The sequence below is a fragment of the Panicum hallii genome, chromosome 1 (genome assembly GCF_002211085.1).
Source record: "Panicum hallii strain FIL2 chromosome 1, PHallii_v3.1, whole genome shotgun sequence".
NCBI classification, from domain to species: Eukaryota; Viridiplantae; Streptophyta; class Magnoliopsida; order Poales; family Poaceae; genus Panicum; species Panicum hallii.
In genome coordinates this window covers 44,685,628-44,713,272 of record NC_038042.1, presented here as the reverse complement: position 1 = coordinate 44,713,272, position 27,645 = coordinate 44,685,628, and the positions used below count along the sequence as shown (strand labels likewise).

At 44.4% G+C, this 27,645-nt stretch overlaps 2 protein-coding genes across 4 annotated transcripts; one reads left to right on the top strand and one right to left on the bottom strand.

Annotated features, from left to right (window-relative positions):
• Nucleotides 1–13,679: 13,679 nt before the first annotated feature.
• LOC112878822 (DNA-directed RNA polymerase III subunit RPC4-like) lies at nt 13,680–16,951 on the top strand. Of its 3 annotated transcripts, XM_025943052.1 has the most exons (12): nt 13,681–13,911; nt 14,490–14,560; nt 14,647–14,708; nt 14,810–14,879; nt 14,947–14,989; nt 15,262–15,342; nt 15,555–15,598; nt 15,674–15,737; nt 15,833–15,894; nt 16,057–16,311; nt 16,400–16,580; nt 16,681–16,951. In XM_025943052.1, the coding sequence occupies exons 2-11, from the start codon at nt 14,498–14,500 to the stop codon at nt 16,544–16,546; spliced, it is 891 nt and encodes a 296-aa protein (XP_025798837.1). In that variant the 5' UTR covers nt 13,681–13,911; nt 14,490–14,497; the 3' UTR covers nt 16,547–16,580; nt 16,681–16,951. The 3 variants fall into 3 exon arrangements, with proteins under 3 accessions (XP_025798838.1, XP_025798837.1, XP_025798836.1); XM_025943051.1 differs by having other exon boundaries at nt 16,400–16,951; XM_025943053.1 differs by lacking the exons at nt 14,647–14,708; nt 16,681–16,951 and having other exon boundaries at nt 13,680–13,911; nt 16,400–16,573.
• Nucleotides 16,952–21,392: 4,441 nt separating this feature from the next.
• On the bottom strand, nt 21,393–25,281 carry LOC112878932 (dihydrolipoyllysine-residue succinyltransferase component of 2-oxoglutarate dehydrogenase complex 1, mitochondrial-like). Its single transcript, XM_025943203.1, has 13 exons — nt 25,121–25,281; nt 24,027–24,087; nt 23,916–23,943; nt 23,726–23,793; nt 23,559–23,633; nt 23,438–23,493; nt 23,319–23,363; nt 22,943–23,209; nt 22,764–22,858; nt 22,358–22,448; nt 22,172–22,282; nt 21,884–22,078; nt 21,393–21,796 (listed from the first exon to the last, which is right to left on the bottom strand). Exons 1-13 carry the CDS (start codon nt 25,166–25,168, stop codon nt 21,605–21,607), a joined length of 1,332 nt encoding a protein of 443 aa, XP_025798988.1. The 5' UTR covers nt 25,169–25,281; the 3' UTR covers nt 21,393–21,604.
• Nucleotides 25,282–27,645: the final 2,364 nt, after the last annotated feature.

Below are 27,645 nucleotides of genomic sequence, written 5' to 3'. Positions count from 1 at the left end.
AAGGCATAGTTTCTCAATTTCAGGGTTCCTTGTCTCTGCATCTAGCATCCTCCTGCTGAGATAAAAAACAACTCTCTCCTTGCCATCCTGCACTTGTACGATGACCGAAGCAATGGAAGTGTCACCTACTGATAGATAAACATAGAATGGCTTACCTTGCTGGGGTGGGACTAACATAGGCGGTTTGGATAAATATCCTTTGATATCTTCAAATGCCTGTTGCTGCTCTGCCCCCCAGCGGAACTCATCATTGGCTTTAATTTTTACCAACTCCATGAATGGCTCAATTCTTCCTGACAGATTGGAAATGAATCTCCTAACAAAATTGATTTTGCCAATGAGTTGTTGGAGTTTCTTCTTTGTAGTAGGTGGCACCATTGTTTTTACAGCTTCTTAACTTTTTAGGCCGATCTCAATTCCTCGTTCATGAACCAGAAAACCCAGGAACTGACCGGCCGATACACCAAAAGCACACTTCTTTGGATTCATTCTGAGCCCGAACTTCCTAGTTCATTCCAAAACTTGTTGTAGATCTCTTAAATGTCCTTCAGTCGATGCAGATTTCACCACCACGTCATCAATATAGATCTCCACCAGCTTGCCGATCAAATCATGAAACATATAGTTCATGGCCCGCTGATATGTAGCACCAGCATTTTTGAGCCCAAAAGTCATGACCAGGTACTCAAATAATCCCACTGCACCTGGTACTCTGAATGCAGTCTTATGAATATCTTCTGGAGCCATAAAAATCTAGTTTTAACCAATGTTGCCATCCATAAAACTCAACATCTTATGACCAGCAGCCGCATTAATCAACGTTTTCGCAACTGGCATCGGGTACTCATCCTTTGGTGTTGCTCTGTTTACATCTCTGAAGTGTACACAGACTCTCCATCGGCCATCCTTCTTCTATACAGGCACAATACTGGAAATCCATTCAGCATACCTGCATGGCCTGATAAAGCATGCTGCTATCATCTTTTCAACTTCTTTCTTGACTTCTTCTAGGACTTCGGCCTTCATTTGCCGTGCTCGTTGCTGGAACGGCCGAAATCCTGGCTTAAGAGGGAGTCGGTGCTCAACAATACTTCTATCCAACCCGGGCATCTCTGTGTAATCCCAGGCAAAATAGTCTGTATATTCTTTCAGCAGTACTATTATCGCCTCTCGTAACTCTGGATTTAACTTTTTGCTGATAAATGTTGGCCGTGGCTTATCCCCAGGACCAATATCGACTTCATCCAGCTCGTCAGCAGATGTAAACCCGTATCCTAATTTCCTTTCATCCATCAAGTCGATACTACAAATAAACAACGAATATTAAGCAGAAAGATTTGGCCGATCACAGGGATCGGCCGATTTGTTCTTGCATTAATGCGTATTATCTTACAATCACATGGCCGGCTACTTGAGCGGGCCTCTTTGCGATCATTATAATAGTGTAATATGGATGACAAAAACAACTCGATTCTATTTTTTGGGGGCCGATCGCAGGGATCGGCCTTTCCTGTTACTTTCCCATCTACTCCGTAAGGCCAGTGGATAAGACCAGCCTCACCCCGTTTTTTGTAGCTTCCACGCGGTCACAACCCTCCAAGCTAATCCCTAAGATCGGCTCCTAGTCCTCCGCGTCCCAGACACTCATGGCGGCATGTGAAACTTCAACAGAATCGTCCGCGTGGACTACTTCTACTTCATCTCTGTCCCATTGAATCAAACACTGGTGCATTGTAGAAGGGATACAGCAATTGGCATGGATCCAATCTCTCCCAAGTAGAATGGTATATGAGCCATTGCTGTTGACCACAAAAAACAACGTAGGGACGGTTTTACCTCCTACCGTCAAATTCACGCTGAGGACTCCTTGCGCCTCTGAAGTTTGTCCGTTGAAGTCACTTAGCGTGATGTTGGTTTTGATCAAGTCCCTAACAGAATGCCCCAACTTGCGCAGCACTGAATACGGAATTATGTTAACCGCTGCTCCTGTATCGACTAGCATCCTGCTGATAGGCTGGCCGTTTATGTACCCCTTGAGATATAAAGCCTTCAGGTGCCTATAATTCTTTTCTTGGGGCTTCTCGAATATGATTGGACGTGGCCCCAAGTCAAGCTGAGCCACTAGCACCTCCTCATGTCTTGGTGCATGAAACTCTGCAGGGAGAACAAACACCATGTTTGCATCAGCCGATGTCTTGACATCGGCTTTCGACTTCTTGGGTCGCCATACCTTCTTGGAAGAACTCTCTGCTTTTCGAGGGTTGTGGACCTTTTCCGCCAAATCTGGCCGTGCCTTCCTTAATGTTTCCAAGTATTGGGCCTCGGCTTCTTCTAGGTTGTGCAGCCGCTGTACCCTCCGCTTCTGAGACCGGTTAAGCCCATCAGGACACCAGCGTGGTCGGTGATACTTGTCCTCCTCATCTTCTGAATTTTCCACTGTATGTGTCGACTTGTCTTGTTCATGGCGGGGTTGCCCTGGTCCCAAACGTTGAAAAACTGAAGCACTTCTTGTATCTTGCTTCTGAGAATTGCACTCTGGGCAATCTTCAAGGGTGGGTAGTCTTTTCATACCAGAATCCCAACAGTATTTGAAGAACGGGCAATGCCAATGATCTCGTGTATCCTCTCGCTTCCTGAGATGTTTCCCAGTGCGTCGCTCGTACTCTTCTTCTTCAGTCTCGCGTTGGAGACGCTGTTGATATTGATATTGGTATTTTCTTAGAAGATGAGAGGAAACGGGTCGTTGATTCCTGACGTGCTTGACCTGTTCCTCGGTGATATAGTCCCTTTCTTCTTTTTGGGGCCGATCGCGGGAATCGGCCTCTTGCCTCCTTGATGCATGCCCTGCCATGTTAATACCGGTCGTACCCTTCCACCATATTTATGTTCAGGAACGGTTGAGTATCGACCTTCATGGCGTACTGTCCCAAAATTAATCGGCCTTGCTCAATAGCCGATTGTATCTGTCACCGGAGTTCCTTGCAGTCACCGGTACCATGAGTGAAAGAGTTATGCCACTTGCAGTATGACCTCCCCTGGAGCTTCTGGGCTGTTGGGATCTTGAAACCTTCAGGGAACTTCAACTGCTTCTCCTTCAGGAGTAAGTCGAATATCTGTTCGACTTTGCTCACATCAAAATCAAATCCTTTTAAAGGACCCTGTTGTTTCACCCACTTGCAGGGCACGGGCTTTGCCCCCCGTGCCCACTCCACAACTGCGATCTCTTGGTCATCCTCGGAATCTTCAGAGTCTTTAGCGTCAACCATTACTACTTGACGTTTGAACTTGTCTTGGTATAATTCTGGGTGACGCTGCTCGTATACTGTCATCTTTTGTACCAGATGTGCTAAAGAGTTGAACTCCAGCTGGAAAACTAGATCTCTAACCGGTTTTACCAATCCCAAAGATGCCAATTCAACTGCCTCCTTCTCTGAAATTCAAATCAAGTAGCATCGATTCTTGACTTCCCTGAAACGCTGGATGTACTCCGCCACTGTTTCTCCTCACTTCTGGCGGACCTGTGCCAAATCAGCAATCCCAGCTTCTGCAGCTTCTGAATGATATTGTATATGGAATTGTTCCTCTAGCTGCTTCCAAGTGCGTATAGAATTAGGACCTAGTGATGTGTACCATCCAAAAGCCGGCCCTGTGAGAGACTGCGAGAAAACCTCACCCGCAATGGATCTGACACCGAAATCATCCCCAGCTGCACCAGATATCGGCTCACATGCTCTATGGAGCTGGATCCTTCTGCTCCGCTGAACTTGGTGAACTCAGGTAGCCGATATTTGGGCGGCAGAGGAATCAGGTCGTAGTCGCTTGGATACAGCTTGGTGTAGCCGATCGCTCTCCTTCTTGGGAGAATGCCAAATTGATCCCTCAAAATGGCACTAATTTGATCCACTGTATGAACTCCTGGGGCCGAGTGCGTACCTTCATGACTCGGCCCTGTTGCATAAGTAGCCAGCCATGCCTGTTTGTCGGCATCGACTGCAGATGTTCCTCCAGTTGTTCTCTGCGTGGGTTGCGCCGGGTTACCACCATCTGGTATGTACGCACAAACATATCCATGCGGTACCTCCTTGGGTGGTTCACTGAAGAATTGGTGACGAGGTCCTTCACATGGGGGGTGATCAGTTCCTTGGGCGGGCCAAGACAAGTTGTATGGTGCCATGCAAAGATGTCTCGGTTGGCCCTAAGGAGCTGATGATGAGGTCCTGCACTTGATCTTGCAGTTCCTTAGGCAGGCCAAGACAAGCCATATGTTGCCATGCGAAGATGTCTCGGTTGGCCCAAAGGAAGTGACAACACAATCCTGCACATACGTTGTTATGAAAGTAGTCGTCGTGCAAAGATGACTCGGCTAGCCTGACGGAACTCCTTGGGCGATCCAAGACAAGTCGTATGTTGCCATGCGAAAATGTCTTAGTTAGCCTGAAGAAATTCCTTGGGCGGGCCAAGACAGTTCGTACGGCGCTGAAATATGGATGAACGAACAAGTCCTATTTTGGGTCAATTCCTTGATTCCCTGACCGAGTGGTTGAACGAATTCTTTGGGAAAACCCCCTTATTTTAGATAAAATTCAAGACAATGGTTAAATAAGTTCCCTAAAGATCTCTGTAAAACCTCCTTGAATTGAGTTTCAGTCTTCACGTGGGTAGCCGCCTTGTTGCGCTCAGCCCCCAAGGTAGAAACAAACGATTGTGGATAGGTGTCAATCTTGATTCGTGGGTAATTGCAAATGAAGCCGCATCATTCGTTGATGGAGCCGCGACGGTTTGTTGAAACCCGACTAGTCAGAATCAATTCCAACTAGTCTCTGATGGAGAGAGTCCCGCTTCCGACTAGTTGTGAAGTTGAAGTAGTCATCGGCGGGTCGCCGAGTGCCCTTGCGAGGGCGAAGTAATCGTCGAGGAATAGAGGGTCTTGTTGTCGGTCGAAACCCACCGGCGAGTAGCGACAGGCAACACGAGGAGCTGGGAGGCTTCTAGGACTGCTGGTGGGTCCCGATCCCTCGGTCAACGGCCCAGAAGTCCGGCACACGTCCTGGCTTGATGAAGTGCTAGGCGTGCCACCTGACCTATACCTGATCAGGAAGGTGTAGAAGTCGTTCGTCAACTATTTTCTGCATGCACAGCCATATCAAACATTAGTTCGAGCCATGATCGGCTCTGACAACGACCCCGAGATCAGCTAAAGAAGCCGACGGAATCATTGTACTAGATCGGACCTTGGAGTACCTTTTAGAATCGGTTACAAGAAGCCGATTGCCACGTTTAACAGATCGGATCTACTTAATATATGAACATTTTGTACAAATCCAATATGAAAGATAAAAGCATGCTCTGTAATTGCCAAGCTAATCCAATCTGCGACGGTAAAAGCTTTCACCGCATAACCGGAACATCCTACACATGGTTAAGCCTTACGAACATGAAAGATAACAGTGCGCTAACCCAAAGAGAGGCCTAAAAACCAACTAACAAGTCGGTTCCCGGAACAATCCCTCGTTAGGTTATCATAAGGCACCAAACATGCAGCCGGAACATTTAACCCGTTTGTAGAGCCTAATCATACGGATGTTAAACCAATTCCTTGTAACACAAAGAACTACCATAACAGATTAGATCTACTAAGCAATAACAGAGCAAGGCACTGCCCTTGCACCTGAGATCACGTACAAGAGCAGCTAAACGATTACGAACAACAAGCAAAACATGGATTTACTATTCAAAACCAATGCAGCATGATAATCGTTTAAGATAACTAGTGTTACTCGCCATCAAAAATGCTTCAGTACGAGAAACACAAAGATAAACAGATAAAAGCAACGCTGCTCGGACCATGCGGAACATGATCGGAGCAGCATGTCGATTACCTGGAAAAAGCCCTTGGGGAAGGGGTGGCGATGCGCCGAGAATTTGTTGTGAATGTTTGATTGATTGTTTTATTGAATCTCACGATACATATTTATAGTCCGGAGACTTGATCTTTTCTAACTAACCCTAGATGATTACGATACAATCTCTAACTTACTGTATTTAAACTATCCTTAGATACACAGCCATCCTGGCCCTTGACACGTTCGCACAGAAGCCGATTTGCAGACTGTTACCATGCTTTCCTTCAGCCCATGACACTCTCGGCCCATCCTTTGGCCTAGTCAAATTATGGCGATAACAGGTCTAGCCTTCCTAGAACGGTTCTAGGCCTAACAGGTTGTTGGGGTTGATGGCGCAGAAAAGGGGGCTGGGGTCGGGTAGCCTAGAGGACTCCGTGCCCATCCGATGCTCGCGCCCGCCCAACAAAATTGAAAGCACAGAAAAGTAGGCTGAGTCAGGTAGCTTGGAGGACTTCGTGCCCTTCCGATGCCCGAGCCTGCCCGGCCAAGTTGGAGGCACCATCAGGCCCTGGTGCCCATTTGATAAGAGTAGTGTGTCGTTGATGAAGTCCGAGTAGTCAACAGAGAGAGGAGCCCTTCGATGGATGGCGGCTAGTCCTTCTCCCACTTTTGGTAGACGATCCAAATCCTCCTCCGACTTGTAGTAGACGATCCAAATCCTCCTCCAACTTTATGGTAGACGATCCAAATCCTCCTCTGACTTGTAGTAGACGATCTAAATCCTCCTCAATGACGATATTGGGAAGTTAACCTATACTTGGATTTGGCACATAAGATAAGAAATAAAGGTTAGTGTCATTTTCCTACAACTAATAAACCATGTAGGTTGCTCATGGGTTAGAGAGAAACACAAGCAACCTACCATAAGAAAGATTACTCTAGGCAATGCAAACGACTTTAAGTATGCTCATGCAATCCTAGACAAGTATATGAACTAGATGCTAATTGAAATTGCATGAAAGTATATCTAGTTACCTATGGAGGATTTGGGTATTGGATGGATCAAGGATTTTGCATTTTGCTTCAATTCTTGATAAACATGGCATAGGCATGAACAACTTCTTCTTGTGTAGCCAAGTCTCCAAATCCTCCCGAGACCTATGGACTCTAAGTCGCCTTTGGAACCCAAACCTTCTTGGAGCCCTTCATGGTATAAATGATTTCCTTGGGCACCCAAATAGGTTGGTTCCACCCCTTGTCTTGCTTGTTGATTAAGTGAGCCACCACCTTGTTATCTTTCTTCTTGAGGAGGTAGGGTGTGCTCTTCTTCTTGTCAACCTTCAAGTAAGGCATGGTGTTGGAATTGACTTTCTTCTTGTTTTCTTCCCCTTTCTTTTTGTTCTTGCACTCATAGGACTTGTGGCCTTCTGTTGTCGGTCAAAACCCACCGGCGAGTAGTGACAGGCAACACGAGGAGTCAGGAGGCTTCCGGGACTGCTGGTGGGCCCGTTCCCTCGGTCAACGACCCAGGATCCGGCACACGACCTCGCGTTTGGGTTTGCTAGGCGTGCCACCTGACCTATACCTGATCAGGAAGGTGTAGATGTAGTTTCAGTTAGTTTCCTGCATGCACAGACACGTGTAAACATTAGTCCGAGCCGCAATCGGCTCATCAGGTGATCCCCGCTATCGGCTGTAAAAAGCCGATTGTGTCCCAGTATCAGATCGAATCTGTATATATAAACGAAGTGCATATATCTGGTACTAAAATAAACTTGCTCTATAATCAATATGCTGATCCGATCAGGTATAGGTCAGGTACGAAAGATAACAAGATAGCAACCTAACCTATACCGCGCGTAATTGAGCATAACAGATACGAAAGATAACAAGATAGCAACCTAAACAGAGGTCTAAAAACCAACAGAAAGCCGATTCCCGGAATAATCCCTCTTTAGATTAATAAAATGCATCAAACGTACTGCCGGAGCATTCAAACCCGTTTGAAGGGCCTAATCATGTGGATATTAAGCTAAATCTTTGATGAACGAAGACTAACCATAACAGATTGGATCTACTAATTAAAACAGAGCATGGTGCTGCCCTCGCACCCGAGATCAGGCACGAGGATAGCTAAACGTTCACAGGTGACAAACGATGCATGAATACAGCATAAAAGAACCGATGCTACCCTGTAATCGCTAAGATAACCAGTGTTACTCGCCACCAACAACGCTTCAGTACGAGAAACACAAAGATAGACAGGCAGGAACGATGCCGCACCGATCACGCGGCACGTGATCGGGGCTGCACGGCACTTACCCGAAAGAAACCCTAGAATAGGGGTGGCGGTGTGCCGAGAATTGTTTGTGGATGATTGTTGATGTCCTTTCATTCATAGTCCAAGGTACATATTTATAGTCCGGAGACTTGCCTCTACTAACCAATCCTAACTGACTACGACATGAATCCTGGCTATCTCTATCTCAACAAACTTAAACGCACACATCTATCTAGATACATGGCCAATCTGGCCCTAAACCGCCCGTGCAAGAGCCGATTCGCAAGCCCATTACAGTTATCCTCCGAGCCCATCTTGGTTGCGGCCCACCTTCTGGCCCAGCTGAATTATGGCGATAACACCTTCTTGATGGCATGAGTGGCAAGTCATGGTTGCTCCCTTCTCAAGCTTCTTCACCATCTTGGGACGGTTATCTTGAGAAGGTTGTTTCTTGCACTCATCACAACTTTTCTTTTCCTTTAGCCATGTCAAGTCCCTTGTGAGCATTGTTACTTCTTGCTTGAGCTCTTCATTTTCTTGGGCAATGAGATCATCACAAGTTTCTACAACAACATTCTCAACACAAATCTCATTGCAAGAGGGTGAGCTAGATTCATCAATCAAATCAATACAAGAAATAGAGGCATCCTTTTTAGTTTCAAAGATAGATTTTGATGCCTTTTTAGAGGTAGTTTTAGTTTGTTCAAGAAACTCAATTTTCTTGGTTAGCTTATCATTTTGATCAATGATCATATCAATTTTTTCGGCCAATTCTTTATAATTGGATGATGAGCTAGCCAGTTCTCCTTTGAGTTCCTTGTTTTTAGAAAGAAGTTTTGTTATTGCTACCTCTTGAGTGCGAACAAGATCCACAAGTTCATGAATGGAAGGACAAGAGTCATCATTACTTACATCGCTATCACTCATATCTTCTACCATAAGGCAAATATGCGATGAGCTTGATGAAGGCAAAAAGGTACGTTGCTTGTGGTGGATTTCTTCATCACTTGAGCTTGTCATATCAAATCCACCCTTTGCAATGCTAGTGAAAGCCTCTTGCTTGCCTTTATTTCCTTCTTCTTTTGCTTGTGTCTTGCTTTCATGAGAGGACAATATTCAATGTAGTGTTCCCTTTCACCACAACCAAGGCATTCCTTTTCTTGTTCTTCTTTCTTTGGTTGTAGCTCACTAATTATTCAATGGTAGTAGGGACACCCTTTGAGTTTAACTTCTTTAGTAGCTCGTTAACTCCTTTAACAAGTTTCTTGATTTCTTCACTATCTTCGGAAGAGCTACAACTTGCTTGATCATCACCATCTTCTTATTCATCATCATCAGTACTCTCATTTTCACTTGTGCTTGAAGCTTCACTTGAGCCTGAACTTGAGCTTGATTCTTGCTCTTGAGGTTTCTTGCTTGATTTGGAAGATTCTTGCTTTTCTTCAATCTTTTTCTCTTTTTCTTCTTTGCTTGATGTGTCAACATCTTGACTTGAAGGAGAAGGTTCTTTGCCAATCTTCATAGATATAGCTCATGAGCAATGATCTTGCTCAACACTTGAGTGGGCTTTATCTTGCTCAAGTCTTCAAACAAGTGGAAGCAGGTGACGATGGTGGAGTATCTACTCTTGGGATGTACTTGGATTATCTTTCTTGATATGTCCTCATCACTCAACTTGGCCAAACCTATTTCATTTAGCTCATTGACAATAACATTTAAATGTGAGTACATGTCATTAGCTAATTCATTAGGCATCATTTTAAAAGAATTAAAAGCTTCTTTGACCAAGTGATGCTTTTGCTCCCTAACATCTTTCGTGCCTTTGTGGAGCTCCTCGAGCGTGTTCCAAATTTCATATGCAATTTTAAGATTATACACTCTATTGAACACATCATTGCTAAGAGATTCTAGAAGAGAATTCCGAGCAATGACATTGAGGTGCATTTCCTTTTCATCGGCCTTGGTGGGTTTTGTCGGCCGGGTTAGGGGTTTCATTCCTTCATTTACTACTCTCCAAACGCCTAAACCTTTTGCTTCTAGAAAGCATGACATACGAACATGCCAATAAGGGTAGTTTGTGCTGTCAAAGTGTGGAGGCCTACCGAGATCACTCTTAACCTCTTCGGATGTCATTTTGCTCGATGGCAGTGAAGCTAAAGGTCCAAAAATGAGCCACCGGCTCTGATACCAATTGAAAGGATCGTAACACCCTAAGAAGGGGGGTGAATTAGGTGTTCTAAAAACTAAGGCTCCAAGCACATATAAAACCTATTCCAATTTCTATCTAGATGTGCACTTTTTTCTATGTGTTGCTATCTCTATCGTATAAAAGTTTTGCACCCTAGGTTCCAATCCTATAAAATACACAAGGCAATTCTAGGAAAGGTAAACGCGGAATGTAAGTGCAAGAAGTAATGTGGAATGTAAATGGGGTAGAGAATGTAAACTTCTGACACAACGACTTTTTACCGAGGTATCGGAAAGCTTTCACTTTCGACTAATCCTCGTTGGAGCTCCTCGCGAGGGAATGCCCGCGAAAGGGTCAAGCTCCCGGTCAAGTAACTCCGTGGATAGCCGACGGGCTTTCCCCATGCGCAAGTGGGTCTCCGCCTAGCGTTTCCCGGATGCTCTCCGCCGTCTTCACTAGGTAGAGCTTCGGGAAAACACCAAGGGCCTCTCCTCCCTCTCACAACTACCGGCAGCCACTCCACAAACATGGTTGGAGGGTCTTCCAAGACTTACAAGCCCCGGATTTACAACTCTTGGTGTGTGCCAGCACCGATACAATGGAGGTGTGCAAACCTCGCCTAACTTTAGGCTAACTCCTAAAGCAATGCGCTAAGCGGCCTCAACTGGCACTAAACAAGCCCTAAGATTTTTGGTAATTGCCTTAATCTTCTCTTAAGCACTTTGGTGGGTTGAGCGCTAAGAAATATGTAGAACACAAGCCAATACCTTCGCTGAGCTCAATCACCCACAGAATGGCCGGGCATTGTGGTATAAATAGCCCCAACCAAAGAAACTAGTCGTTGCATAGCCGTTGCAACATTCTGCATATGACCGACTAAATCGGTCAGGCAAAACTTGCCTCACCGAATTAATCTGTGATCCTTCTTGAAACAGGGACAAGGATCACTGATAGAGGACTGACTAATTTGGTCATGTGCACTTGATAGAACCGAATTAATCTGTTAATACATTCTCAGCTCAGTACCACCGATTAATACTCTCATTGCACTTGAGGAGGACCGAATTAATCTGTCAATCAAAACTAGAGTTCAGCTGCCTCAACACAGTATGACCGTTTAATACTGTGATCCTTCTATGTGATTTAATCTGTCAATTGCGTCGGTTAGGAATCTTTGCTTGTTTTGCTTCGTTTCTTCGCAAATTTTTTCACGGCTTCTCTTCTAAGATATCTTGCGTTGTTTGAAAGGTCTTCTAGGGTCTTGTACATGTCTTCTTGACCTTAGTTCATCGTTGTTTGATTCCCCAAATCCATTACTCGCATCCATGAGACTAAATCTTGTATACTTGCAAACATTGTTAGTCCAAGGGTTAGTGTTGACATACAATCACCAAAATCACTAATGGCCTAGCTAGGTCCATATTTCTTACAGGGTATTTTGCTTAGATGTTTTCTACCTTCGGGTTGAGAACTTCGTCATAGTATTTTTTCAGTCTGACTAACCACAATGATTTTGAACTCCAACTCTTGTGCGTTAAACCTAATTTTGTAATTTTATATCGTTTTCGTATGTGTTCTTTCTTGTTTCTCTATTGCACGCACATGAGTTCATGTATAGTTAGTAACTATTTGGAGACGTGCTATAGCAATTGCGTGGATTATTATGATCGATTTCATTAGAAGCCTTCCTCAACTCACCCCTCTAGCCCAGAGCCCAACCCTGTACTCTTCTCTTTGATTCCTCAGTTTCCTCTCTCAACGTCATCAGGGAGGAGGCGAGAAGACAAAGTCAACACTATCGCTTAGTTCCTCCTCCCAGTTGATCCGAGCATCCACATGCGCCCCCTCTGGTGAAATATTTTTTAAGTAAAATGCACCACCGGTCCTCAAATTTGGTTCGGGATGTCATCCCCATCCCCAAACTTTCAAAATGCACATCAGATCCTCAAACTTGCTAATCGTATCACGTGAAGTCCAAATCATCATTTTTAAATTATAAAGTGGAAGTGTTCAACTTACATGGAGTATGCAGGTCCAAATTTTATTTTGAAATTTTCTGCTCAACTCTTATATCTTCTAATTTTTTTCAAAATATTGTTTCAAAAATTTATGCCGAATATTTTCTTTTCCAATATTTCCTCCAAAATTTGTCATTTTTATTTTCTATTTCTTTTACAAATTTGATTATATGAATTTCTTGTTTTACACTTTTTTCTATAGATCTTTTGTATCTAAAATATATTGGTACAAGTAAATTGGTACGATTTATTTTTATGCCTATATAATTTTTTATTTAAATAAATTATAAAATTTATTATTTAGCTTAAACAACTGTGATTTGGACCTCCCTTGATATAATTAGCAAGTTTAAGGAAGGTAAAAATTCTAGCTAAATGAAGAGGTAAAAGACTAGGTAAAAAGATAAAAAGCTTCACAAAAGGTGGGGGAACCAACAGCCTCTGCAAATCTTTACTTTCTATAATCGAATCACATCCATATCGGATCCAACCCCACACGACAGTGACCCTCCTCCGTGCCCTGCCCTGTCCACGAGTCGCCTTTGCCTCGCCGGAGGAGGAGGGGTAGCGGCGGCGGCGGGCCTCGCCGGAGGAGGACCAGCGGCGGCGGCGGCGACGGCCAGCGAAGGGAGGGAAGGGCGCCGGCACGAGAGAGGGACCGGCGGCTCGCAATGACGGTGGGAGAGCGGGGCCGGTGCGGGACGGCGCTCGACTACGGGGGTGGTGCGAGACGGTGGGGCGGCGACGGCGCTCGATGGTGGGGCGGTGACGGCGCTTGACGGTGGGGGCAACCTGGGACGGCGCGGGGGGGGGGGGGGAGGGGGCTACCATGCGGGACGGGCGGGGCGGCCTAGGACGGCGGGGCAGCGTGGGGGCAGAGGGCCGCGGGACCTGCGGGGGAGGCGGGAAGAGGGAGATGGCGAGCGGGACAGGCTCGGTTTCTTTGCCTAGCAAGGGGGAGGAAATACCGAGCATGATAGCTAGGCGAGCAAAATACAAAGTATGTTGGATCCGAATTTTAGTGATGTTTCTCTTTTTTTAAGCTAACTCATTAAGGATACAGAGTTTGTTGGAGTTGTTCTAAGTGGGCATTTTAAAAGTTTAAGGACTGGGATAACACTCTGAGCCAAGTTCAAAAATTGATGGTGCATCTTACTCTTTTTTTATTTCTTGATTGTAGGAGGATGTTTCTCTTCAAATATTGGTAAAGATTCTGCAGAAAACGGTTTGAACCAAAGGCTTATAGCCGGTCAAAAAAAAATCAGCACTTGGTGTTGAGGTCGGACGCAGCTTGCTCATCCCTCTCTAACCTCTAAATCCAATGTAGTGGTTGTCCTCCTCCATCCTGGACCAAAAGAAAGGAAAAACGATTGTTGGGTCCACCTGTCAGCCTGTTCTTTTCTCTTCTTCCTCCCTGACGACTCTCTCTGCGTCTCAGGTCCGGCGTGATCATCCTCCATTCCTCCTATCGTTCTCCCGTCCATCCCCTTCTCTCTGTTCCTGGCGGCGACGACTCGGCGAGCGGCGCCTGCCTACGCGAGGTCTTCGTCGGGCGCAGCGCCGGCGACGAGTATCCACCAGGTACGCCCTTTCCCCTTCCCTTCCCGCTGTGCGAAATCGTGCTCCCCAAACCCTAATGTAAGATATTCTTGTTCGAATCTGACCCAGTTATACGTATATACTGGATCCACCCCTGCCACCAGGTCTGGTTCTCGTAACAATTTAAGAGAATGTTCTCACTGGATGAGTGATCACTTGATAGCTCCTTTTCTTTTTTTGAAAGGAATCACTAGATAGCTCCTGTCGTGCGGCATTTGTTACCATTTTTAAAAACCGCTCGGTACTGTGGAACTGCAGCTACCAGTGGAGATATGTTGTTGTTCTTAGCTATGTTGTAGCGATTTAGTTAGTGCACATGCTGTACACTGTAAGCTATTCCAGATAATTTCAGAGAAATTTGAGAGGTGACCACCTTTTCTAAATCTTGTTTTGATTTAAGAAGATACTGAATAGAAAACGCTGCACAAAAGCATTGATAAATTTTAAAAGTTGATATAGACAAGTGTGCTCTTATATAGTTAACTTAGCAAAATACTTTTTTGAAAGATGTGCATGCGCCTTTACCCTCTTGTTTTGTTTCATTCTTGTATGTATCCCAGTTGCTCTTATGGAGAACGAGGATACGAAGAGTGAAGGGACTGATGACTCCACTCCTCAGCGTCGCCGCAAAGTCAGTATTTCCTTAATTGTGTGACTTTGTTCATGCATGAGTTAAGGCTTTCTGGCTTACCTTTTCTTTACTTTTCTGTAATGCAGTCTGGACTTAAATTTTCACCCAAAGTTCTTCCTAAGAAAGCCCCAAAGATCATACCTAAACCGTAAATGACTCTGTGTTTTCTGATGTTATATTTGCTCAAGCCAAAACACTTATTTAGGTTGCAAATTGTATTTTGAATGAAAGTTATGGTGGATTCTACAGGGAACCACAAGAGGAGAACAAGGCTCTGACAATTGATAAGAAGCTGATGACTAAACTTGGGAGCTTGCAGGTACTTAAATGTCTCATTTTCTATATGCTTGATTCGGTAGCATATAATTCCTAGCATCATATGGCAGAGCACTTATGGCCCCGGAAGTGGAACTAAGGCCAAGAAACAAGGTGATTATGATTTCAGTCCTGTGTTCCTTATAATAATCTTCTTAACCTAGTAAGGATTCGATCTCATACTTCATGTCTCTCTCTCCTGTGGGAATTAGGTTGTTTAACTCATCAGTCAACTTGAGCTGCTGTGAGAATAAACTTCCTAAAGTTCTAAAAGCACAGCCTACTTTCAGTAGTGTAGGATGCTATTTGGAAACTAGTGTGATTCTTCTTGTAGTTTTCATAACTCACTTGTAACATATTGCTTTTATTTCTCCATCATGACGCAGGGACCCCTGTCCAGGTCGCATTTGGAAGAGCAGGCCCTTCAATTCCAAGAACTTTCCCCACTCCAAGAAGCTTTTCATCAGGTAGTAGCTTTGCATTTCCATTTCTTTCATGCTTAACTTCACCTTTGTATTCACAAATCAGTTTAATGTGTTCTGAAAGTTGGCAAAGAAAAGTTATACTTGTTATTAGTAGAGTCCTTGCTTTCTGCCTTTACTATATCTGCTTTCTTAAGCATCACGCAATTGGATAACTGAAAAAAGATAGTTATATAGTTTGTTCCATGATTATTCAGGCACATCTGCTGTAAAATTACCCAAAGAGCACAATGAACCATGGGTGAGTAGACATAAAAAACACAAACATGGTTTGCATTCTTTTGTTGTTGACTTCATCTGTTAGTAACTTCTTCAGGGCTACACCTGTACCAATGGTCCTGTTAGTCTACCACTGAGAAGGCCCAACTCTGGAGATACAGGTTCTCATGTTCTTCTTTCTTATGTGTTTTGTGGCATGATGCGAGGTGCGTCACTCTTTTTCTGGTACTCATTAGCGTTCCATTGTATAAGGCAGAAATTCTTGATGGCAGAGCCCAAGATGGTGAACTGAGTGCAGCTGAAGAACTTGGTCTGATGGTACGCATACCATATGCATCATTCTAACTTTGTTAATCGTGTTTCAAATCGAAGCAAAACCCACATGTTAGCTGTACTGTTATTTCATATTCAGTCTTGTATATGTAGTTTTTCTGTCAGGATTATCTTGTCTTATATTGACTGATTTTCTTACCCTTACAGGAAAGGGTGGATACACATACACCGCAGTTGCTCTTCTTCCAGTTTCCTAAAACTCTTCCTTTACCAAGGCAGGCTGACGCAGATGCTGACACAAATATGAATATGAGTGCAAAATCCATGGGGGACAACAGGAAGAGGCGGCTCGGCTCAATCCACGGCTGTGGTCTGAAAGAGCTCCCAGGTGGCTTCATGGGGAAGATACTCGTGTTCAAGAGTGGTAAAGTGAAGATGACGCTCGGTGATGTGCTCTTTGATGTAAGTAGTAAAAACCATAGACTTCTGCATGGTGCATTCTCTTTCTTTTTCCCCTTCAGGATGTGCTCAATATTGACAAATTATACAGGTTTCAGCTGGCTCGAATTGCATCTTTCCTCAGGAAGTTGTAGCGATCAATACCAGGGAGAAGCACTGCTGCGGCATAGGGGATATTGGAAAGCGTGCAATCATAACACCTGATATCAACTCTTTGCTAGGTTCTGTTCAGATTTGAGAAGATGGAGTAGCTTGTGGGGTGTTACAAATGGGTAAATACTAGGTTCTATTGCATGTTATGTTTGGTGGAAATGTTTAGGAGTACTTTGGCGGTGGTCGCAAGTGGGTTGATGCTGCTGCAACCATTTGCAGCGAAGACTACGGAGTTGCAAATCTACAGGAGGGGAGCTAATGAAACCGATGCTAATGCTAATTTCAGATGTAAACGGCAAAGGGACTGTTTTGCTTGTTTACTTTGACCCCCTTTTGTCACCTAACAATCGGTGAGTTATCCCAAACACTTGACTGATGTCAGGAGCTCACGGGGTGTTACAGGAACAGACAGAGCATTGCATGCTGTTTTCGTCCATTTTGGACATGAATGATGGGAAACACGTGGTTCCTGATGGGAATTGCAGCGTAACCAAGGGAAAAATTCTTGTGGTTTCATATGGTAGGGCATAGGGATGCATATTCTGCGCTTCAATCATGCATGTCATTCGAACAATACCATCTTAATTCCGAGAAGATTGCTCTAAACTGTAAAATTGGTACCAGCTAACAGCATGGCCTGTACATATATACCTGGTTGAGCTGTACTTGGTCAGCTCTTCACATTGTCTCCTTTTGTGAAAATGTCTAATGATTATCGTATGGGCAAGTGGAGCTGAGGTGCGCGCTGAGCGATCTACATAGGGTAAGTTTTCAGAGTTCTTTTTCAAAAGACAAACGCAGGCACTCATAAAAATGCATATGCACTTACAACAACAACAACAATTTAGCCTTTTGTCCCAAGCAAGTTGGGGTAGTCTAGAGGTGTAACCCACAGAAAATAAAAATAAGAAATAAAGGTCACGGTTCAGGTACATTAATTGCTAATCTCCAAGCGCTCCTATCCATAGCTAATTCCTTAGCGATATTCTACTCGTTAAGATCTCTCTTAACCATCTCGTCCCAAGATAGTCTAGGTCTATCTCTACCTCTCTTTACATTATCGCCCCGCTTTGAAACTCCACTATGCACCGGCGCCTCGGGAGGCCTCCGTTGTACATGTCCAAACCATCTCAACCAATGTTGAATCAACTTCTCCTCGATAGATGCCACCCCGACCCTATCTCGAATCTCTTCGTTCCGGACTCTATCCCTTCTTATATGCCCGCAAAACCAACGCAGCATACGCATCTTTGCTACACTCAGTTGTTGGACATGTCGCCTTTTTGTAGGCCAACATTCAGCACCGTATAGCATCGCCGGGCAAATCGCCGTCCTATAGAACTTACCTTTTAGCCTCTGTGGCACCTTTTTATCATAGAGGACGCCAGAAGCCTGCCGCCACTTCAACCAACCGGCTGAAATTCTATGCCTAACATCTTCATCAATGTCTCCATCTTTCTGAAGCATTGATCCTAAATACAGAAAAGTATCCTTCTTGACCACCACTTGACCTTCGAGGCTAACGTCCCCATCCTCATGCCTAGTCGAGCTAAAGTCACACATCATATACTCGGTCTTGGTCCTACTCAGTCTGAACCCCCTCGACTCTAACGTGTGTCTCCACAGCTCTAACTTCATATTAACCCCTGCCCTACTCTCGTCAACTAGCACCACATCATCAGCAAAGAGCATACACCAAGGGATATCACCCTGTATGCCCCTTGTGACCTCATCCATCACCAAAGCAAATAGATAAGGGCTCAATGCTGACCCCTGATGTAGTCCTATTTTAATTGGAAAGTCACTGGTATCGCCATCACATGTTCGAACACAAGTCATCGCATCCTTGTACGTATCCTTGATGAGGGTAATATACTTAGTTGGGACTTTGTGTTTTTCCAAGGCCCACCACATGACGTCTCTCGGTACTTTGTCATACGCCTTCTCTAGGTCAATAAAAATCATGTGTAAGTCCTTCTTCTCCTCCCTATATCTCCCCATCAACTGTAGTACTAAGAAAATCGCTTCCATGATCGACCTCCCAGGCATGAACCCAAACTGGTTTTGGGTCACTCTTGTCAATCTTCTTAGGCGATGCTCGATAACCCTCTCCCAAAGCTTCATCGTATGGCTCATCAGCTTAATCCCCCGATAGTTAGTACAACTTTGAACATCTCCCTTGTTCTTGAAGATCGGTACTAATATACTTCTCCTCCATTCCTCCGGCATCTTGTTTGACCGAAAAATTAGGTTAAAAAGCTTAGTTAACCATACTACCGCCCTCTCGCCCAGGCATCTCCACACCTCAATGGGGATGCCATCAGGACCCATCGCTTTACCTCCCTTCATCCTCTTCAAAGCCTCCCCGATCTCTGCCTCCTGAATCCTTCTCACAAAGCGTCTGTTGGTATCATCAAATGAGTCGTCCAACTCAAAGGTAGGACCCTTATTTTCCCCATTAAACAACTTGTCGAATTATTCTTGCCATCTGTCCTTGATCTCCTCATCCTTCACCAGAAGTCGATCTGTCCCATCCCTGATGCATTTGATTTGGTTTATATCCCTTGTCTTCCTCTCGCGGGTCCTAGCGATTCTATAAATGTCCTTCTCTCCTTCCTTCGTATCTAGCCGTTGATAAAGGTCATCAAAAGCCTGACGTTTCGCTACACTTAAGCTCGCTTTGCAGACCTCTTCGCTAATCTATAGTCCTCGATGTTGGTTGCGCTCTTGTCGTGGCGAAGGCGTTTGAAACACTCCTTCTTCTCCTTAATAGCCCTTTGCACCTCGTCATTCCATCACCATGTCTCTTTCACTTCCTGCTTGCCTCCCCTACTCACACCAAACACTTCTGAGCCCACCTTCCGAACACATGTCGCCATCTTTAGCCACATATCATCTACATCTGTTCCTTCTTCCCAAGGCCCCTCGCCTAGCATCCTCTCCTTAAACGTTTGTGCCTCTTCCCCTCTAAGCTTCCACCACTTCGTTCTCGCAATCTTGGCACGTTTGTTCCGGTGGGCACGTACCTAAAAACGAAAATCCGCCACCACATGCTTGTGTTGGGGGACAACACACTCCCCAGGTATCACCTTACAATCTAAGCAGGCGCGTCTATCCTCTCTCCTAGCAAGGATAAAGTCGATTTAGCTCGAGTATTGTCCACTATGGAAGGTCACTAGATGGGACTCCCTCTTTCTAAAGAGGGTATTCGCTAACAGCAGGTCGTAGTCCAACGCAAAATTCAAAACATCCTCCCCTCCAACCCTCGTTCCTACTACCATACCCGAAACCCCGTGTACTCGCTCATATCCTACATTAGTCGCACCCACATAGCCATTGAGGTCTCCTCCTATGAAGAGCTTTTCACTGATAGGCACGGTACTAACCATGCTATCAAGGTCTTCCCAAAACTGACTCTTGGAGCTCTCACTAAGACCTACCTGGGGGCATAGGCACTGATCATATTCAGAATCAAATCTCCAATGACCAACCGTACTAGGATAATCCGGTCGTCTTGCCTCCTAACATCTACAACTCCATCCTTAAGGCTCTTATCGATCAAGATGCCTACACCATTCCTACCCGATGTTGTCCCCGTGTACCAAAGCTTAAAGCCAGAACCCTCCACCTCCTTCGCCTTCTGGCCCTTCCATTTAGTCTCCTGCACGCATAGAATATTTACACGTCTCCTAATTGCTACATCGACTAGTTCTCTTAACTTACCTGTTAGAGACCCTACGTTCCAACTACCTAGACGAATCCTAGTTGGCTCGGCTAGCTTCCTTACCCTTCGTACCCGTCGAGAAATGCGAAGACCCTTGCTCATTTTTTACTACACCCAGGCGCAGATGTAGCGCGCCACAGAGGCTGCAACTCACTTATCATCGTACCCGGATCACGATACGACGCGCCCCTGAGGGGACGACGACCCGGCCCTTACCCATTTAACACCACACCCGGGTTCCGATGTAGCGCGTCGCTAAGAGGGTTACGCCTCAAAGAATTTCTTATGGGTTTCATTTCCATTTCTTACGTCTATAAATATACGCATGCACATCCTATTCCTATAAGCATCTCCGAGATATTGGACCAATAGGATCTTGACTCTTGAGATTAACGAAATTATCATGAATGTTTCACAATCAACGTTTCACAATCGATGAGTGTCTCATTGTTGATAGGCACATCAAGAATAACACCATTAATTTCTGAAGTTGAAAAACTATTACAGTAGCGACTCTAGTTTTTATCATTACAAATTTTGGCTGGTGACTGGTTTGAAATTTGGAGTATGACTATGACAAAGAAACATGCAGTCTACTACTTACCATTTTGACTTCGAATATCTAGTAACACCTCCCATAAAGGTTAACAAGAAATTAGATAATAAGATGATATGGCCAAACCATGTACTGGAGGGCGGTGACCTCGACCTGTGTGGCTAGAGGTGGTAACAGATCATAGCCCGTGGCTAGAAGTGGTAACGGATTGTAGCCCTAGTGCTCTCTTCACAGTCCAACTTCGTTCTTATATATTTTTAGCTTAAAATTGTATAAGATTAGAGCCCGGCTCCTAGGTTATGTAAGCTAACATTTAAAATTTAAGATCATTTACCACCCCTACCTGTGGGGGTCTTCATTGTCCTTTTCACCGCTGGGGCGACCTTGTGGGGTGAAAGTCCGCGAAGGTGGGCCAAGGAGGTTCAGGAAGAAGTGTCGTCTATCCTGCAGTGTCACTGCGTCTCACCGCTTATCCTGCTATAATAATACAATGATCTGATGGCAGGAGTTTCAGAAACTTCTGTTGCTCCTTTCTGTTGTTCATTGTTCGACCATTGTGACGCCATAAAGGGTGGGCATCTTGTGCTTTGGCGTCCTCCTCATCCTATACGGCATATATGACGTATGGAATGGCAACAAAATAAAAAAATCTGATCAAAAGGAGCAATTCTTTGCTCGTGAGACGAGATCATGTTCAGGGAACTACATCCCAGCTAGTTACCCGGAAGAACAAAAGAACAAAATTCTGTTGCGCCCTCTTTTACAACCTTGAAGCGAGCTAGCAACGATCCATGTCAAAATTTTTGCATCCAATTATTTGGAAACCAGGGCCAACAATTGTAGCCCAACGATGATCCAATAAACTATATGTCCAGGAGCAGCCTCCGCGGATCTTCAACCACATCCTTGATGCGGCGCAGGAACAGAACAGCTTCTCTGCCATCGATCAACCTATGGTCGTATGTCAGTGCAATGTACATCATTGGTCTTGCAACAACCTTGCCATCCATGACCACGGGGCGCTGAACAATGGAATGCATCCCGAGGATTGCTGACTGCATTGATGTAAATTGTCTTAAAGTTGGTATTCCCTTTGCACGGAATTAATGAGAAGCAATTTCTGGGCAATCAAAAAAGTAAACCTGTGGGGGGTTGATGATTGGCGTGCTGATAAGGCTTCCATAGACACCTCCATTCGAGATTGTGAAGGTTCCCCCTGCCATCTCATCAATTGAAAGTGCCCCTGTATTTGCTTTCTTAGCAAGGCTGTTTATCCCCTTCTCAATGTCCGCGAAATTCATTCGGTCAGTATCGCGAATGACAGGCACAACAAGACCCTAAGACAGAGACATCCATATAAACTGATTTCACCCGATTATAGAACAAAAGATAGCTAGAGCATTCAAACAAAGACTAAAAGGTGTCCATACCTTGGAAGTGCCAACAGCAACACTAATGTCAATGTAGTCTCTGTATATGATGTCATCACCGTCAATGACAGCATTAACAACTGGCTGGTTTTGGAGGGCAGAAACAGCAGCCTGCAAAAGAGAGTGGGATAAGCACTCGAAATCCCAGTAGTTTATAGTTTAAACAGCCCATCTGATTGCAATTACCTTAACAAAGCAGGACATCAGACCTAGCTTGACATCGTGCTTCTCAACAAACTTGTCTTTGTAATCAGAACGCAGCTTCATCATGTTAGTCCTAAAGAATAACACACGCAATGAACAACAGACACAATAATAATGAGGGGAAGCGTTCAGTAAAAGGAAAGGGAGATGAGCTGAACATTTAAGGAAAAAAACACAGGTAGATGTGGGCCCAGTTGAACAAGAACATCTATTAACAATGATCATGCTAAGCCAACGACATGAATTAGAGGCAATATCAAGTTTCAAAACAACCAAAGTATCGTCGGTCGGGATTTCAAAACAAGAGCATGTTTAACGTAAATATAGGCTCAAGTCAGGCTGAGAAGCCACAATAACATCCTAGAGAATAGCTTGTTTATGCACTTACATGTCCACTTCGTTGAATGTAGTCAACATTGCAAAAGTGTTTTGAGAATCCTTCAAACGGTTTGCAACACGCTTCCTGAGCCTTGGCATGGGTACCTGCAATTATAATGGTTAAACACTGTCATAGTAAATAGTTTGACAACCAAATTACATGAAATCATGTGATGGGTACAGACTTACTCGTCTCTCTCTATCCTTTGGAGGGAGTTGGGGTTCTGAAGAGGAGGATTTTAGCGGTGGGGTGGTTAATTTTGGCTCCTGCTTTTTGACGGGTTCTACTTTTGGTGATTTCTCCTCAGTGTTGTCTTTCTCTTCAGGAGGCAGAGGGGTCTCCTTCCAGGAGGTCTCTTCAGGTGGTGAGACATGGGCCTCATTTGGAACAGCAGACTTAGATATGACAGCAACCTTGGTGCCAGGAGTAACAGTGTCGCCTTCACTGGCAATGAACTACAGAGCACCGACACAGTAAGAAACATAACCGTGCTACCAAATAACTAACTGAAGGAAAGTTCTGGGAAAGTTGATAAACATGGAGATCACAATTAAAGGCACTCACCTTTTCAATAACCCCAGCTTCTGGACTGGCAACATCTATTGTAACCTAAGAACCAAAGGGGAAATTTTCAATTCTGAGACGTATATAATACAAAACTAGCATGTACGAGCATATATCACCTTATCAGTTTCAATCTGTGCTATAGGCTCATCAGCTTCAACTCTTTCTCCAGGTTCTGAAGAGGACAGCATGTCATCAACAGGGAGAAGGAAGAGAGTGGGCAAAGTGGAGAGTGCATACTCTTTAGGAAGTTGGCCAGGGTTCCGTCAGTTACAGATTCACCCATGAAGGGCACAACAGCTTCAACCAAATCACCTTAAGAGGAAGAAAAGAAAGAGTATATGAAGTATTCATCAGGCAGCTATTTACAAATTACATTGTGCACTCTACATGACTGATAAGCATACCATTCTCTGATGAAAATGATCTACTCCAAAGTTGATAAGGCGAAGCATTTGGAAGGAAATAACGTCCACTAAGAATCAAATAGCACATTTTAGTCAAACAAAGATGGGTTTTACTAAAAGTGCAATAACAAACTTGAAGATAAGAGTATGCCATTAAAAATGACAAAGAAGCATGCAGTATGCTACTTACCGTGTTGGCTTTGAATATCTAGGAAGACCTGCCATAAAGGTTATAAAAAAAAGATGATTTGACAAGTGACAACTACCAATAATCAATATATACATGACTAGATCCAGTTACCTTCTAGGAGCTGAGTGCTGAAATGTCTGACACGTCTGCAACTTCGTGATATGCATATTGTCTGCAAGTGGTGTTATAATAGCCAATGAAAATGAACAAAGGAAAAACATATAGGTTGCAAAAACAGTAGAATGAATAAAATGTGCAAAGGTTGAATGCTTTACTAGTTGAAACTGAATGCTTTACTAGTTGAAACTGGAAAACTGATCCCTTTTGGAAGGTGTGTAACAGATAAGCAGCAATACGGAAATTTGCATGTTTTTTCTCAGATTAAGAAGGGAAAACAAACTGATACCAAAAAAAGAAAAACCCATCTAGTCTAAGATGTTGACTTCTATTTGCAAATAAATGCCTTTTTTGGTTGTCAAGGCAACCTGTTCCCACAAAATAATAATATTGATTGTACATTGCAAGTTGTTTTAGAGAGATAATCAACATTCAATAGGGGATAGTAGTAAAGTACGTGAAAAGAACTAACTCCTCCTTGTTCGGTCCAATTGAGCTCAAACAAGGCACAGTTGAGTTCTGGTACTACGATTGATGCCAGTGGTATATCGGCTTTCAACTCATAATCAATACTCAACTAACCTAAAAGAAATTGGAAAATTGGAATCATGACTTTGCAAGAAACACACCTACAGACATTTTCAGTTTCATAGCATGTCAAAATTCACACTGATAGATTCATCCAACATTCGAAGTTTCGAACCACCCATCAAAACACTAGCAAAATATTGGCAGATCACCACCAAATAATTGCAAACCTCATCAATAATCCTCTATATTGCAAAAAATAACAGACCGATTTCGCCCATTTAGAACGTATAAGCAAGCAGCTAGGACATAACAAATCGTCGGAGGCAATTCCATTACGCATGCTTAGCGATCCCTCTGCCTGCCTAATCAGCATTACACGACGCAAGAAATTCTTTCATGTGCAAGGTAATCGCCAACACTCATACAACGATCAAAATCGCCTGAATGCACCTGCGGAAATAACCAATCGACGCTTCTCGCATGGACACGATCCACCCCCCAACCATCGCATCAGAGATCAGGCCATGAGATAGAGAGATAGAGAGGATGCCTCTTACAGCGGTGGGGCGGCGGAGGAGGAGGCGTGTGGCGAGGCGGGACGCCATCCGATCCGCTGGAGATGGAAGAGGGAGGATGTCTCGGCGATCTGCTTTCTGTTCCGCGAGAAAGGAAGGGGGTGGCGGCCGATGGAATATTTCTGATTTCCCCTCTCTTTTTATTTTTTAATTACCTGTTTCCCCTTTTCTGGTATAAAGGGGCTTATTTGGACGGGAGCGAAAATGTAGGAGACGTTCTGTTTTCTTGCCTAGTTTAAAGGAGAAGCAATTTGTTCGGTTCGAATTTCGCTAAGATAGGATGGACAAAGAATTCTTTCATTTTTATGTGAGCTAAACGAGAATTACCTGCAAAATGGTTATATGTGAAGCATTCCTATGTCTGTGCTGCCCGCATTTATCAATATATACTAACATTATCATGAAATAATGTTCACAACCGTAATAATGATATCTAATTACTCCATAATTTTTGCACGGGTAGTGTTCAATTTGTCTAATTGGCTTTATCTTTGGGTACATTTCAATGGACTTTGCACATATATAGATAGTTAGATGATATTCCCTATTTTTCATAAAGTAAGGTGCAATTTTGATGCGACGTAGTCTTCGATGCTTGCTGGGGATCGCCATCCTGAAAGGGTCTTGCCGAATCTCCTGGAAGGTTTCGCTTAACCTTCACGTAGTTTAAAAGGCATTGTATGGTTTTTTTTTTTGCAGGACTGGCCCATTTTCTGATGGTTGAAGGTTTGTGCTTAGCTAAACACGCAAAAGTTACATTGTGACCTTCGCGCAAGGATGGACCAACCGTTTGGACTTGTGACGAGCGCATCGGAGGCTAAGGCTGACTTCTAGGTGACGAAGGAATCAGTTGCACAACCTTCAACGACGCCAAGACCCTAGATGAAGGGTCGAAGATTTCGTGGAAACTTCGATATCACATGGGAAGCGTGATCACCTTCTAGTGAACAATTTGTACACACCAACGTCCGAAAATGAGAAAATCCTATCTCCGATACAAGGCCAAACCACCAGAGCCAAGAACCGAGACCCTCGAAGACACTACCCAACAAGAGCTAGTAGTAGAGCCCATTTTGATAGAGGTCCTAGCACAACTCAAAGCCGTGGAGAAAGCAAAAGGCAAAATTAGCAAAGTAGCGGCTAAGATAAAAGAAGCCCAAGAGGAGCAGCTGGCAGATACCAAGCGCAAACTAGCAGAGATGCAACCAGAGCTCGATGACCTTTGAAGATCTCAATGAGAATTCGAACAAGAAAACGAAATACCTTTCGATAACCAAACCACCAACTACTGCACAGAAAACTATAGCCTCAACCACGAAGGACACCATCATTATGAAGACCACTTCCAAAGAAGAACACACCGACCATCACCCCCACCACAAGCATTCGATCCTAGTTCACCACTGTCGGTCACACTGCAGCAAATTCCTTGGCCGCAAGGCTACAAGCCTATCCAGCTTTCAAAATACAATGGCTCTGTAGACCCAACCTAATTCCTCGTGACATATGAAGTCACAATTGCATCCGCTGGACGGGATGATCCCATCATGGCTAAGTTATTCATCATGGCTTGCGAAGGTCTAGTCGTTACCTGGTACTCCTACCTACCACCAAGGTCCATCACGAGCTGGAGTGATCTCAAAAATAAACTCAGACAAGATTTACAGGGATTCAAGAGGGATGACTCTTCCGCAGCCGGCGTTGCCTCCAGCAGGACAAAGAACCCCTCTACGACTACTTTCGAAGGTTTGTCCAGAAAAAGGCACAGACCCCAAACTTCCCAGAGCGCATGGCAATCAAAAAAATGCATCGAAGGTTTACTGTGAGGGCCACTAGCATCTCATTTGTCAAGAGAACCTCCAACAAACCTTCGAGAGTTATATGCAAAGATGGGAAAGTATGCAAGATCTGACGCAGATCACAAAAAGAGGGTAGAAATGAGAAAAATGATGAGACAGAATTCTCAACCTGGATGGCACAATCCAAACCACCACAACCCTCGACCACAGACCCACAATACATCCTCCCAGTTCAACCTCAACAAGAGGATGAGTCCCAAAGCATCCAGCCCTTCATCACCCCACCACCAACCCAACAAAGCACAACCTTCGATCAACCCTCGCATCGAGGAGGGCAATCCAATAGAGCCAGAGGAAGAGGCTGAGGCCGGGGCTGTGCCGAGGACCTCCGCATCAAAACAACAACAACCTCAACAAACCCAACAAGTTCTTCTATCACTTACATGAAAGAGAATCAAACCACACAACCAATTACTACCCCAAAAAGAAAAAAACCTTAGAGAGAATGGAGGCAGAAAAGAACGCCCAAAAACTGGTCAGCCATACCACCTGGGCACCACAACCTTCATTCCCAACCTTCGTCCCAAACCCAAGCTACAACTACCAGCCACACACGTTCCCTTGGCAGAACCCCCTTCAATCCACAAGCTTAACACCTTCGCAAGCCACTAACCACGCTCCACTCCAAACACCCAAAGAAGAGCGACC

Excerpts from the sequence above, each read along its gene's own strand:
- LOC112878932 (XM_025943203.1), bottom strand. The coding sequence starts at position 25,168 with ATGGCGTCCCGCCTCGCCACACGCCTCCTCCTCCGCCGCCCCACCGCT. Across the intron at positions 23,210-23,318 it reads AAGCTGGGGTTATTGAAAAG|TTCATTGCCAGTGAAGGCGA; the intron begins GTGAGTGCCTTT and ends GGTGCTCTGTAG. Across the intron at positions 22,283-22,357 it reads TGATGTCCTGCTTTGTTAAG|GCTGCTGTTTCTGCCCTCCA; the intron begins GTAATTGCAATC and ends TCTCTTTTGCAG.
- LOC112878822 (XM_025943052.1), top strand. The coding sequence starts at position 14,498 with ATGGAGAACGAGGATACGAAGAGTGAAGGGACTGATGACTCCACTCCT. Across the intron at positions 14,990-15,261 it reads AACTAAGGCCAAGAAACAAG|GGACCCCTGTCCAGGTCGCA; the intron begins GTGATTATGATT and ends ATCATGACGCAG. Across the intron at positions 15,343-15,554 it reads TCCAAGAAGCTTTTCATCAG|GCACATCTGCTGTAAAATTA; the intron begins GTAGTAGCTTTG and ends ATGATTATTCAG.